We start from the raw sequence: 13,737 nt of genomic DNA, 5'->3' as shown, positions 1-13,737 counted from the left end.
AGCTGCCGGATACTCGAATGCCGGATGAGAGGGATTTTACTGTACGTCTTCTGTTCGTATCCACCATCTTCTCAACAACCATAACTATTACTGCTACTACTACTACTACTACTACTACTACCCTTCACCATTCACGTTTCATTGGTGAAAGTACCCCTCCCCCCCACACAGGCACATTAATAAACAAATTAATAAACAAAATTAAAGACCAAAACAAACGGTCATAGCTGTCTTTGCCAAGGTGAGACGGATCCACTTCAGGAAAAAAAAAAACTTGAGACGCCATTGGTGCATCATGTTGTGTTCACATGCATATGTACCTAACAGCCTTGACTTTGATGCACCTTGTAATAATGATACGCAAGTGTGTGTGTGTGTGTGTGGAAATCAATGAGTTTTTTCCTAGTATATTCTAAAGACCTGTTTTTAATTCATGTATTGTTCACCTTCATAACTACTACTATTTTTTTTCTTGGCACCTTACTATTACCGAAGAATATCACACACACACACACACACACACACACACATACACACACACGAGTAAAGAAAATATTTTCAGTATAAATCATACATTTATTCTTCACAAAATGTGTACAAAATATTCAATACAACCTTCTAACAAAGAAAATTCCTTATAATCCGAACACAACATGTTACTTACAAAATGTACTAACTTAAATATGAACGTACACAACTGGAATATTAGAAAAAAACAAAAGCTTGAATTTCTACAGCATGTCTTCCTCACCCGCCGCTGTTATGCAATACTGGGCAAGATAATCATTGGCAGTAAGAATCTACCCTGGGTGATATTCCTGGTAATTCTCAAGAACAGCGTGGCCAGACAAGTCTCCCACTCTCAGACACTGCACAAGAACAGGATTACGAAAGCAAAGGAAACAAAACGAAAATTCATATTTATACGTACAGAGATCAACCAGTAAGTCTGACCTTCCAAACTGAAACGCCTCACTTGGGTACACAAATGAAAGTGATGACCAGGTTACTTTAAATGCTGCAGGTACGTAATTTCAATTTATACACAAAAGGCACATACAAAATCCATACAATAAAGGTACGTACTTTATACCTCACAAACTGAAACATTTGACTTCAATACACAAAGAACTAAAAGTAAAACCCAGGATGCTTAAATTAAATAGTGCAGGTACGTGTGTGGAGATCCATTAAAGGTGCTAAATACCTGGGTGAATGGTAGATTGAGAGGACTAGTTTCACATCTCATTAATACACCTGTCCTCGTGCGGCTCACCTGTCCTCCACCTCCACCTCCACCACCACCACCACCTATGCCACCTGTCAACGAAGCTTCATCTAAACTATTAAATGAAATTAATAAATTGTTAGTAAATTGGTAGATGAAGGACAGATGGACTGATGTGTGTGTGTGTGTGTGTGTGTGTGTGTGTGTGTGTGTGTGTGTGTGTGTGTGTGTGTGTGTGTGTGTGTGTGTGTGTGTGTGTGTGTGTGTGTGTGTGTGTGTGTGTGTGTGTGCACTGAAAACACAAATTAATTAACTAAATGAAAGGACGGACTGAATGACTGGATGGATGAACACAATAAACAGAACCGGTGGTGACAATGTCGGTGGTGGTGGTGGTGGTGGTGGTGGTGGTGGTGGTGGTGGTGGTGATGATGATGATGATGATGATGATGATGATGATGATGATGATGATGGTGATGATGATGATGATGATGATGATGATGATGATGATGATGACGACGCCTGCTAGCCACGCAACTTAAAAGGAATCGTAACCTGAGCAAATATTGAGCATTTTATCAATCATGAATGTTTTTGTTAAGTTATGAGAGAGAGAGAGAGAGAGAGAGAGAGAGAGAGAGAGAGAGAGAGAGAGAGAGAGAGAGAGAGAGAGAGAGAGAGAGAGAGAGAGAGAGAGAGAGAGAGAGAGAGAGAGAGAGAGAGAGAGAGAGAGAGAGAGAGAGAGAGAAAGATTGTAATGGAAATAGAAAAATTAATCTAGAAAGAGACGCAGGGGAGAAAAAAAAAAAAAAACAGCTCAAGGAAGAGGAGGAGGAGGAAAATGTAAAAAAATCAAAGAAAACCAGAGATAAAATATACATCATGACTCCCTCTTACTGGTCTCCTTCAAGGGCGTAACGCTCACTCCCTCTCACTACTGCTCTCACTCCCCCTGCTTCTATCAACACCTAAGTACACACACCACCATCATCACCACACAACGCACACCAAGTCCAACATTTCTGACAGGTTTATGGGAACAAGAATGGCATACAGGTTCTTCTCCCTCATCACCAACATAACACCACAACATCAAGCAACATTATTCAGTCACCAAAGTTGGTCTATTTCAAGCCTGTGGGAGCAAGAGAGGTGTATACCGTAAAATTCCTATTCCTATTTATTCAACATCACCATCCAACACAACACCAGCTTTGACATCTCTGAGTCATCACTGCTGCTCCACATTCATGTGTGCACGAACAACTGTGGTTTACGGTTTCATCCTCTGACTCACCACCACAGCACTATGCATCACCACACACCAGGTTCAGCATTCCTGAGTCACCACTGCTGGTTCAGGTGTGTGGGGGTAGGTGTGGTGCAGGTGTGTCTCTTCCAGGTATATTGACCTTTCCTCTTGCTGGTGACCACAGCCTCGACTTCGAATGTCCACTTGTCCTCGGCTTGCACCAGGGACACCACCTCCACCACCTCCTCCAGCTGACTCTCACTGTAGGTTTGCGACAACAGCTCTCCGTACTCCTCCTCCTTGCTCCTCTCCTCCTCTATATCATCGTCTTTGTCCTCCTCAATTACCAGCACCCCTTCCTCATCCTCATTCTCCTTTTCCTGTATCTCCACCACCACCACCACCTCTTCCTCTGAGTCCCTGTCCTCATCTTCCACGATCATTAATGCTCCTTCTTCCTCTTCCTCTTGGTGTGTCTCCTCCATGTTCTTGTCTTCATCCTCAATCATGAATGCCCCTTCCTCTTGGTTTATCACTTTTTCCTCTTGCATCACCATTTTGCTATCCTCTTTCTCTTCCTCATCTTCCTTCGAGTTCCCTTCCTCCTCCTCCTCCAGGGTCACAACTGAAGGCATGGCACCCTGGGTGGAGGAAATAATGGGAGGAGGAGACAGAGTACGAGACACAGGAAGAGGAGAGAATCGTGGTGGTGGTGCTGGTGGTAGTGGTGATGGGGCTTGCCAGGTGTCAAGTTCCCTATCACTATTGATTTTGTCCTTTGTATTCCTGGGAGTGTTCAGGGCAAGGTGACATGAGGGTGCAGAGGCAGGCATGGGTGAAGTGTCAGGGGATGTTGGGCATGTGAGGGGAGAACTGGGAGATGGGGGAGGGGAAGAGGGAGATGTGAGGGAAGATGAAGACGCTGAATAAGACGTAGAAGAGGAAGCTTTTGATTTTTCTGCTGTGTATTTCCTCAGGGTTTCCAGGGCCTTAGAAAACCACATGTCTCCCTCCTTCCAGAAAATCTCATCCTTGTCTTCACCCTCGACTGAATCCTCCACCACCTCCTCCTTAACCTCCACGTCATCCACTGGTCCTCCCTTATTCTGGTTTGGTGGCTCAACCTGATCTTCCTTCCCTGAGACTGATACTGTGTTCTCTGGTCTCTCAATCTGACACACGTTTTCCTTGTCCTCTTCTCCTTCATTTCTCTGCCTTGCCCTCTCCTCTTGCTCGTAGTACTCTCTGGGGAGGGTAGGAGGAGGAGGAGTGGCAGAAGTACCCAAACAGGCAATTCTTTCTTGCAGGATCTCAGCTTTCCTCTGTTTGATGGGAGACCAAGTATCAATGTTTTCAGGCTCCTTCCTTCTTCCTTCTCTTTCTCTTCCTCTTCTCCGCTGCTTTCCTTTGTCTCCTCTCCTGATGGTTCTTTTTACCTTTTTGTCCTCCTGTTCTCGTTTCCGTTTCCTTCTGGTCTCACTAACCTTTACTGATTCTCTCACTTGGTGCTCTGGTTCTGGTAGGCTGGGCTGGGCTTGGGCTGTGTGAGACTGTGACGGCACTGCATTTACCTGAGAGCGGGCTGTGCTAGATTCCGAAGGGGTTGTGACAGGCTGTATTAAGGCCGTACTGCTGCACTGGAATGAGACTGTACGATGCTGTGACTGGGATGCACTAGACTGCTGTGGGGTTGTGGCAGGCTGCTGTAGAGTTGTGGCAGGCTGCTGTGGGGTTGTGGCAGGCTGCTGTGAGGTTGTGGCAGGCTGCTGTGGGGTTGTGGCAGGCTGCTGTGGGGTTGTGGCAGGCTGCTGTGGGGGTGAGGTACGTTTGGATGGAGCCTCAGGTGTTACTGGGGCAGTGCCAGAGGTGTCTGGGTAGGTACCAAACATGCCCTTGATGTAGTGCATGCAGCGATGTAGGGCGGGTGACCAAGGCTCTAAGTATATCAGGGGACGGTAGCAGCGTATGAGTTCTGCCATCTGCTGCAACACAGTGATTGTGGAGGGCAAGATGTTGAACCTGTTTACCACTAAGCGCTGGGAGTAATAGGCCAGAAGATCCACAGGGTCATTCTTCCAAGCCAGCAGGTCATGTGGCCTTCTTGCTGCCTCTCCTCCACAATGCCAACCTCTCCACTTCTGGCCAGTGCACGGGCCTGACAAGGTGCTGAAGGTTTGGAATTCCTTACATGTGGCGATGGTGGCTCCACAGGTGACACAGTACAACTGGCCTATGAACAGGTGAGACAGGCTCTTCACTACCTGACAACACACGAAACAAGGGAGCACAAGGTTAGGTGATAAGACAGTCACACGACGAATGTACTCAATCTGTGACCTGCTCAGCAATACCTTACTACAGGCCACCCAGCTCAACTTAACATGCTTCATTGGCTCACCAACCACCACTTTCTGAGGACCTGTGGTGGCAGTGGCAGTTTCCTCAGGTGGTGAGGACTCGTTTGTGGTGTCAGGTGGTGGAGGTGGTGGTAGTTGGGGAGGGGGAGGACAAATGGCATAGGGGATATGTGGTGGGAGTGGCTTTAAGAGAGGTGAAGGAAGGGAAGAGGGATGATGAGGGAGAGGAGGATGAATGTTAGAAGATACAGGAACTTCCGGTACCGTGGAGGTGGTCTGAGTGGTGCAGATGTACGAAACCAAACTCTCAGAGGAGGAGGATGTGGAAGAAGTGATGGTGTGGCTTGAAGAATTGGTGTAGGTGGTGGTTGTGGTGAGGAAAGTGGGGACAACAGTAGCAGTGGTGATGGTGGTGGTGGTGGCTGCAGGAAAGGTCATCATGGTGGCTTGAATAGCAGTAGTGGTAGTGTTGTTGTTGGCAAGGGCAGCAGTAGTGGTGATGACAGTGGCAGAAGCAGCAGAAATGGTGGTCACTTTGGCAGTAGCAGCGGGAATGGTGTTTGTAGTGGCAGGTGTTGCAGTAGTGGTGGTGATAATGGCAGAAGCAGCAGTAGTAGTGATGACAGTAGTGGAAGAAGAGGCTGCAGTGGTGATGGTGACACTCCTAGCATCCTGACAATCCTTGAGCCTTGAATGCTCCACATCCTCCACAGTCTTCGCCACTTCCATCTCCTCCTCTTCCCTGGTGGAGGAGGACAATGATAAAAGAGAGGAGTCTCCTTCAAAATCATCATTCAAGAGCACCCTTTCAAACTTGCCAAAACTCTTCCTGACACGTTTGGGTGCTTGCCACGAGTCCCAGCCCTTCCTCCTAGGTGCTGCAGCCTTCCTAGGGTATGCTGACTTGCTAGGCTGATGCGCTGACTGGCTAGATTGACATGCTGACTTGCTAGGCTGATGCATTGACTGGCTAGGATGACGTACTGACTGGGTTTGCAGAGGTATTGACTTGGGGAGCTCAGCAGGTGGCACAGTAAGCTGAGGGCATGCTGGAGCAGAGTCTTGAGGGAGTGCTGAGCAAACAGGAGGCTTTGAGCAATGCTGAATCGGTGCTGACTGATGCTGAAGTGGAGATGAAATGTGCTGAGTTGGTAGGTCCTGACTCGTGACCTCTTGTGGGTGTCGAGGGACCAGTGATTGATGCTGAGGTAGTGGTGACTGATGCCAAGGTGTTGCTGAGCGGTGTTGATGTGATGCTGACTGGAATGGTGGTAATGGTGATCGATAATGAAGTGGTGCTGACTGCTGAGGTAATGCTATTTGGTGGCGTACTGAGTGGTATGGAGATGACGCTGAGAGATGCTGAGGTGGTGTTGACTGGTGCTGAGGTAAGCGAGATGGTGGACACTGCTGTGCTGATGTGAAATTGGACCAAGATGTGTTAGTGTGGTGGTTCAGAGAGGGTGCTGGGTGCTGAAAGAGGGTGTGCTGAGGTGCTGAGTGGCGAATGGGGTTGGTGTGGCAAGGTGGTGAGTAATTATATGTTGAGCGCTGAGTGGGAGACACAGTAGGATTGTTCAGAGGGGCTGAGGGCTGGAGAGGAGAGATGGCTGGGCTGGTGTGCTGAGGTGCTGACTTGCGGAGGGTTAGGTCAGGATGGTGCTGAGGTGGAGTGATAGGGGAAGATGTTGAGTTCTGATGTTGTCTTTTATTATTGTTTTCCTGTGGTGGTGGTGGTGGTGGTGGTGATGATGGTGGTAGTGGTGGTGGTAGTAGTGGTGATGATGATGATGATGATGATGATGATGATGATGATGATGATGATGATGATGATGATGGTGGTGACGGTGGTGGTGGTGCTGGCGGGGGTGATGCAAGACGCACGCCTCTCAGCCGCTGTGGAAGCATGTGCTGTGGCAGTAAGTGGAGTTTGGGCATCAGCCGCTGCGGTCGTTGTGGTGGTTGTGGTGGAGGTGATGGTGACGGTGAAGGCAGTGGCTCTGATGGGAGTGGTGATGGCGGGAGCTGAGTGGGTGATGTTGGAAGAAATGTTGGGTGTTTCAGTGACGGTGATACTTGGTGTGGTGGTGCTGGGTGTGGCGGTGTTGTCCGTGGTGGGGTAATCGGTGGTGGTGTCAGCATCAACTGCTCGGGTGGTGTGGGGTGTGGTAGAGAGATCTGTGGTGTTGATGGCATCACTGGCTGCTGCAACACTTGTTCTGTTCGCGGGGAATTCTGTGCGAGGTATTTCTGTTTTTGTCTCCGTTTGTATTCTGTCTTCAGCTGCTGCATGTCGTCACGGCTCACCTTCTGATGTGACAGCCTCCGCTCCTGCAACATTTGTCCGAGTACTTGCTTCAATCTTCCCTGGTTTGTGAGTAATTTCTGTTGTGCCAGTTGCTGTGATTGTGGTTGTGGTTGTTGTTGTTGTTGTTGTTGCTGCTGCGGCTGCATTTCTTGTAGTTTATGTTGTAGTTTATGTTGTTGTTGTTGTTGTTGTTGTTGTTGTTGTTGCTGCTGCTGCTGCTGCTGTAGTTGTAGCTGTTTTTCCCATCGTACATGTATTTGTTGCTGTTGTTGCACCTGCTGCTGTTGCACCTGCTGCTGTTGCTGTTGCAGCTGTTGTTGTTGCTGCAGCTGCTGTTGTTGCTGCTGCAGCTGCTGTTGCTGCTGCTGCACCTGTTGTTGTTGCACCTGCTGCTGCTGCCGCTGCTGCTGCTGCTGCTGCTGCTGGTATTGCTGCTGTCGTCGTTCTTGATGTTGTTGTTGTTGATGCTGCTGCCGCTGTTGCTGGTGCTGTTGTAGCGGCTGTAGCTCATGCTGCTGCTGTTGCTGCTGCTGCTGGTGCTGTTGTTGGGAGGGGCGGGACTGCCAGTTGGGATAGTGGGGTTGGTGGTACCTTTGCTGCGGTGGTCGTGCCTCGTGGTGGCGCAGTTGCCGTGTCATCCGCCACGGGAGGGAGTCCACCCACCCTGCTGCTCCCCCACCACCACCACCACTACCATTCCCTCCCCTGGCGCCACCGCCTCCCCACCTGCCTGCCACAGCGTGATGGGCGCCGGGCCACCCTTGCCTCACGGGATAGCGGTAGTTAGTCGCTGACGGGGAGACAGCGCTTACTGCTGCATTACCACTATGGACTGCAGAATATGGTGGGGGTGGGGGGCGTCCTACTGTCAAGGACGATGCATGCCTAGGGAGCGGGGGCGCGGCGGGTGCGGGGTAGAGAGGAGGGGGTTGAGAGTAAGGGGGGAGAGGGACAGTATGGGTTGGTTTTGGCCACACTACTGCTGACTCGCTGCCTTCTTGACAATTCTCAGGTGTCGGCCACATTCTGCATCTTCAGCTCCTCCTGTGGAATAATTACTTCTGTTATCATCATCATCAATAACTGTCAACACTATGATAAGTACAGACCACTCACCATACGATACAATCCACCATTATCAACACACAAGGTCACAGCGGCGTCCCACAGGGCAGCATGTAACACACCAAAACACAGCTGGCAATTTTAGGTGATAAGTCTGGATATTTAAGATCGAATTCATCGCTATGTTTAGGCGAGGCTTCTCAATATTCAAGGGGTCAAGGGTCAAGGGCAGCAGTTCCCTCACTCCACAGCTACTCCTTCACACGCTTTCCTCTCACCACGCCTATTTTCAAACGCCACAGAAATGATTAGCCGTATTCTCAGGATAGTGTCCCTTGTTAGTAATGTAGAAAAGTTGTTATTGTCACTATAACCATAAAAAAAAACACCCTTACAAAAAAGAAAACGGTGTAACTACAAGTAAAGCCTTCTGAAAATTGTGGAGGCATGGCGCAGCGTCTCGGAAAATTATCCTTATCTCTTACGATGTCATGACCTGGATTAGTTAGGCTTCGAGAGGGTGCCCAGATGACCGAACTATTCATTTATAGAAGTAAGGCCACCATGAGATCAAATACCGTCCCTGAGAGCACCACAGGATTCTTCCACCACCCAGACAGCCTGATAAGTGTGCCACTCATCTGGTACAATTCAGTCTAGCCTGCCGGTCGCCGTTCTTACTCAGATCCCGAACCGGCTCAACACAAGCGCTTTCATCAATCTCTCAAAGGCCATAAAGATGCTTAGCCGACTTCTCACGACTGTCTACCCTGTTAATTATGCAGAAATGTTTTGTTAATATGTTAAACTGTAAAAAAAACATCCTTAAAAATCCAGGTAACTCAAGTATATTATAACCATTGAGAAAGACTATAAAACACATCAAAGTAAAGTAAAGTAAAGTAAAGTAAAGTAAAGTTAACCTCGCCTCTGAAGCATGTCACTCATCACTCTACATTAAACCTAAGTAAATAAACGAAATAAAAGAGAATGTGTGCCTCGTAAATGTGATGAAGCGTGTGAGAGAAAACGCGGCGGCTGGTGATGGGAGGGGATACTAAACTAATACAAGCCAATCACGATATTTCATAGGTGGGCGGGTAAACACAGCTACGTGCTTCTTCTCTTGGCTTTACTGTCCTCACCTAAGTGGAGAATGCAAATTTTATGCTTCGTGTTTGTGTGGGTGGTGCGTTGTTGTTGTTGTTGTTGTTGTTGTTGTTGTTGTTGTTATCAGTAATATTACCAAAGGGAGATTTCAAGACACATATTACAATAAGGAGATTTAAACTCACTCGTAATCTGGTATTTCAGGTAATCTCAATGTAAATTTAAAACGTTAGAGTGCCAAGTCTTTCAGCTCACCATATTCCACTTCTTCACTCTCAGATTAGCGTGAATAACTGTTTGTGTTTAGTGTTTGCGTGGGAGATTAAATAGATTGCAGGGTCAGTCGTTATCGCTGGCAGTTCATTAACGTAAGTCTTCCAAGTCTTTAAATAATTCACCACAAATTATTACAATACGGAGAACTCATTTGAAGTCACACGTAACCAGGTCCGTCAGCAACACAGTAATGCTCACTTTCTTCCACTAGACGTAAGTATGAACACAAAATAAGCAATAAATAAAGTGTACTTGATATTAAAACACTTGGTCACTGCCTGCTGAGGACCACAGAAACCTTATAAGACCTTATCATCAACCTTTTTTTTTTTTTTAACCACTGCTTTGACCCTTTTATGGGACTGGCATTTCAGTGAGCATATTTTTTTTATTGGATTTTTGTTGCCCTTGGCCAGTGTCCTTCCTACACACACACACACATACACACACGTCAAGAAGTGTGTGCCTGCGCTCTTCCCCTCTTCTTGCCCTCAACCCTTCAGTGACATGTGGAAGCGCAACAAAATTATAAACAATACCTGGGCAATGAATGAAAATAAAGTGAATTCGCGTTTATCACAGAATTTTAATGAAGGTGGATTGTGATTGGAGTGGGCGCAGGGCTGGTGTGGGCCGGATGCAGCAGACAGCTTATCTTTACAGGCACGGTGTTCAATTAGTATGGTGACTGCCAGCTTGCATCACCCTTTCACCTCCCCGTGACCCTGGCTGCGACGTAACGGCCACCCCTATCAGCTGCCTCGACCCTTACACCCCTCCCTGGCATCCATATGACACCACACGCAGGGCGCCCAATATCTAAGGCCGCGATTCCCGCTTGTGCCTCGCTGCCCACAGTACTGCCCGGGCTTGCACGTGTCCAAGCCTCCAGGGTGTTCCTACCAGTGTCACGTATCATTGTCCTCACCTGCAGGACAGCGCCTTGCCTGGGAGGTACCACACACCCCCAAGCTCTTACGATTTCTTTCAGTTTTCATTGTAAGCACCTCCACTTGTCACTGTAATCCCCCACACTATGTAAACACAAGAACCTTTTAAAATTAATACGTAAACTTTCATTTTCGTGGCTGCAACATTAATAAACTACTACTACTATTATTATTATTATTATTATTATTATTATTACTATTGTTACACACACACACACACACACACACACACACACACACACACACACACACACCCTTGATAGAGTCCAGATGTGGCCTAGTCAAAACAAGAAAGGGTCAGGATCACCCCTGACCCTCACCCTTCCCCCTCAGGGTCACCCACCTCAAGGCCTTAAAGAATTTGTTCTTAGCCTTCTAAATGACCCGGGACAAAGGGGACTCCTACTCCACCGGGCCCACCTCCACCACCTCCTTTCACGTGGCACCGAGCCCAGCACTGCTCGCCCCTCGCTCCACTCACACAGAACAGATACACGCAGCCCAGCCCCTGCCATAGGACCTTATCATGAAGTATTTCTGTTCTGCACCTACACTATTATAAGTAAATAAATAAATAAATAAAAATGAAGTTACAAGGGTTTTTAAGAATGCTGGTGACAAATTTAACTATTTCTACAATATCAACAAGAGAAACACTCTTAAGAACTAATAATCTCAGTGGTCTATGGTGTGGTGAGAGAGCAAATTTATGAATACCAAAGAAAGAACAGCATACACGAATTCTTATCACTCCCCCTCCCCTCCTCCTTCCCCTGGCCAGACAACACACAATATGAGTCAGCCCCCTCTCAGTGACACCCCCCCCCCCACACACACACACACACACACACACACACACCGGTTGTACGTCACGGCAGTCTGCGGAAAGGCGGAGCAGCTGCCGTCACATTTGGTGATGTATAATTATAATAAAGAATGGTGGAGACGTCACACACACACACACACACACACACACACACACACACACACACACACACACACACACACACACACAGTAGTAATGGATATCCCTTTCCGCGCAGCATCTCCCTTTTAATTAATCCCTAAACAACGGACATATGGCTCCGTAACCTCTTCTTAAGACTGGACATTTAACGAAAAAAAAAATAAAAAATCACCCTTATTCTTAACTATATAATTTCTTTAATACGGATCTTACAATAATGAATCTTGCAACATAAGTAGCCCCTGTCTTTCTGGTTTCTAAATATGTTTTGTCTGACTCCTTGTTATTTTAGTCCACGTGGCATAAAAAATTTAATACAGAATACGTAATCAGCTGCTTCCCAAGGGTTCTGGTGTGTGTGTGTGTGTGTGTGTGTGTGTGTGTGTGTGTGTGTGTGTGTGTGTGTGTGTGTGTGTTACAGCGTGATGGAGAAAAGAGCATGAATGTTGTTATGAGTGAGGAGAGAGAGAGATACTCGTACAGCAGGGCGATAGGCGAGAGGGAGGGAAGGAAATTTGAGACACGAAAACAAGGGAGATAATACAGTGCAAGACATATTCTGAATCCAAGACTAGGAAGGATACGTGACAGCCCAACGCCCCCAAGACACGTGTAAGCTTCTCCCGAGCCGCACCCTCCCTTGTTGCCACCTGATTAGATATGCGATGTTTCCTTCTATAGTCTTGTTCGTCCTTCCTTTTGTCTAAATTCATCTTGGTTTTTGTCTTGTTTATATATAGTCTTTATTTCGTATTTCTTGTGTAATGTTCGTTTTTTTTTTTTTTTCCTTCTCCATTTGTCTTTTGAGAGAGAGAGAGAGAGAGAGAGAGAGAGAGTTCAGAGGCCAATGTTTGTTAGACCCGACACACACACACACACACACCAGGACAGGGCTCGCCTTATGCTCCCTCGCTGTGGTTAAGACTATTATATGAGTAGAGGTTTACAATAGAGCACCACATTCTGAAACAAATCTGTGCTGTACCTCCACTAAATTCAAAAGGCTCTAGTTGAAGTGACACGATTTTTATTTATTTATTTATTTATTTATTTATTTATTTATTTACTTTTTTTGCGGTTTTAGTGAAAGATTAACAAGATTTCTACATTATTAACAGGGGAGTCTTGATCTATGCTGCACCCTCACAAAATTCAAAAGGCTCTTGTTGAAGTGACGGAGTTTTCATTTATTTATTTTTTATTTATTTATTTATTTTTTTTACGGTTCCAGTGAGAGATTAACTAAATTTCTACATTAATAACAGGAGAAACACTCTTGGTAACTCGCCTGCCTGTCTGTGTGGCCTTGGACGGCAGACGTGGTGTGGAAGCAAAGCGTTAAAGAATATAAGCCGATGGATTCCTGCTGCGTGAGGGAAAGACGAGAGGAAAATTGGTTTTACGAACGCACCACCTGCTGACGCCCCCTCTCTCTCTCTCTCTCTCTCTCTCTGCTGGCCAGTTCAAGTACATTATTTTTTTTCTATTCAACAACTGTGTGTGTTTATCATAGTACGTAACTGCAACACGGATAGTGACTTTTAAGTGCTGGTGACCTAATGACCTGCCGTAGAAGGCGAGATCTATTCACTTGTTGCTGCCCCCGCCATCCTCCCCCGCCCAGACACTAACTTTTTCATCTATTTCTCCTGGTATGATGCCAGCTGGCTATACTGAGCCCTAAGGAGAGGCTGACAATGACCAAAAAAGTTTACACAGCAGAATTGAGGTGAATGCCACATTTATTACGTGCGGTGAATCTGGCTTGATGCCTGGTGGGGCTGTGCGCCTCTCAGAGAAGCATCCTGCCAACCAGTCCAGGAAGCATATGGCAACAACTTTTCATTTCTTATATTCGCATTAAGGTGCTAAAGGTTTAACAGAAATTTATTTTCGCATTAAGGTGCTAAAGGGTTAACAGAAATTTATATTCACATTAAGGTGCCAAAGGGTTAACAGCAATAGTGGAAACTCTAGAGCTGCACCTCACATGACCTCACTTTATCAACCCAAGCCACCTGGTCTCCCCAAGGAAAACTGTCACTCCGACCTTGTTTCCCCTACACGACAGACACTGAATTTTTGTTGTGTGTACCAGGGCCTCTCAAACCGCTGGCCTGTGCTGTACTGCCGAGTGCTTTGAGTCAGACTACAAGGGGAATATTAAACTCGAGTACAAGTATATGATTTTGTGTACATATATACTCCGACCCAAGCCTATCTC

At 46.7% G+C, this 13,737-nt stretch overlaps 1 protein-coding gene across 5 annotated transcripts in view; it reads right to left on the bottom strand.

The window, feature by feature from the left end:
* Nucleotides 1-562: 562 nt before the first annotated feature.
* The window catches only part of LOC135095071 (uncharacterized), a 22,638-nt gene continuing 9,463 nt past the window's right edge, over nucleotides 563-13,737 (bottom strand). For all 5 annotated transcript variants that reach the window (XM_063995745.1, XM_063995746.1, XM_063995743.1 and 2 more), the window contains one exon: nucleotides 563-8,189. In XM_063995745.1, the coding sequence (XP_063851815.1) occupies nucleotides 2,573-8,170 (5,598 nt within the window). In that variant the 5' untranslated portion in view covers nucleotides 8,171-8,189 and the 3' untranslated portion in view covers nucleotides 563-2,572. The remainder of the gene's footprint in view (nucleotides 8,190-13,737) is intronic.

Source organism: Scylla paramamosain, chromosome 47 (assembly GCF_035594125.1).
Source record: "Scylla paramamosain isolate STU-SP2022 chromosome 47, ASM3559412v1, whole genome shotgun sequence".
NCBI classification, from domain to species: domain Eukaryota; kingdom Metazoa; phylum Arthropoda; class Malacostraca; order Decapoda; family Portunidae; genus Scylla; species Scylla paramamosain.
The sequence above is the reverse complement of the archived record's forward strand: the minus strand, read 5'-3'. Positions and strand labels throughout refer to the sequence as shown.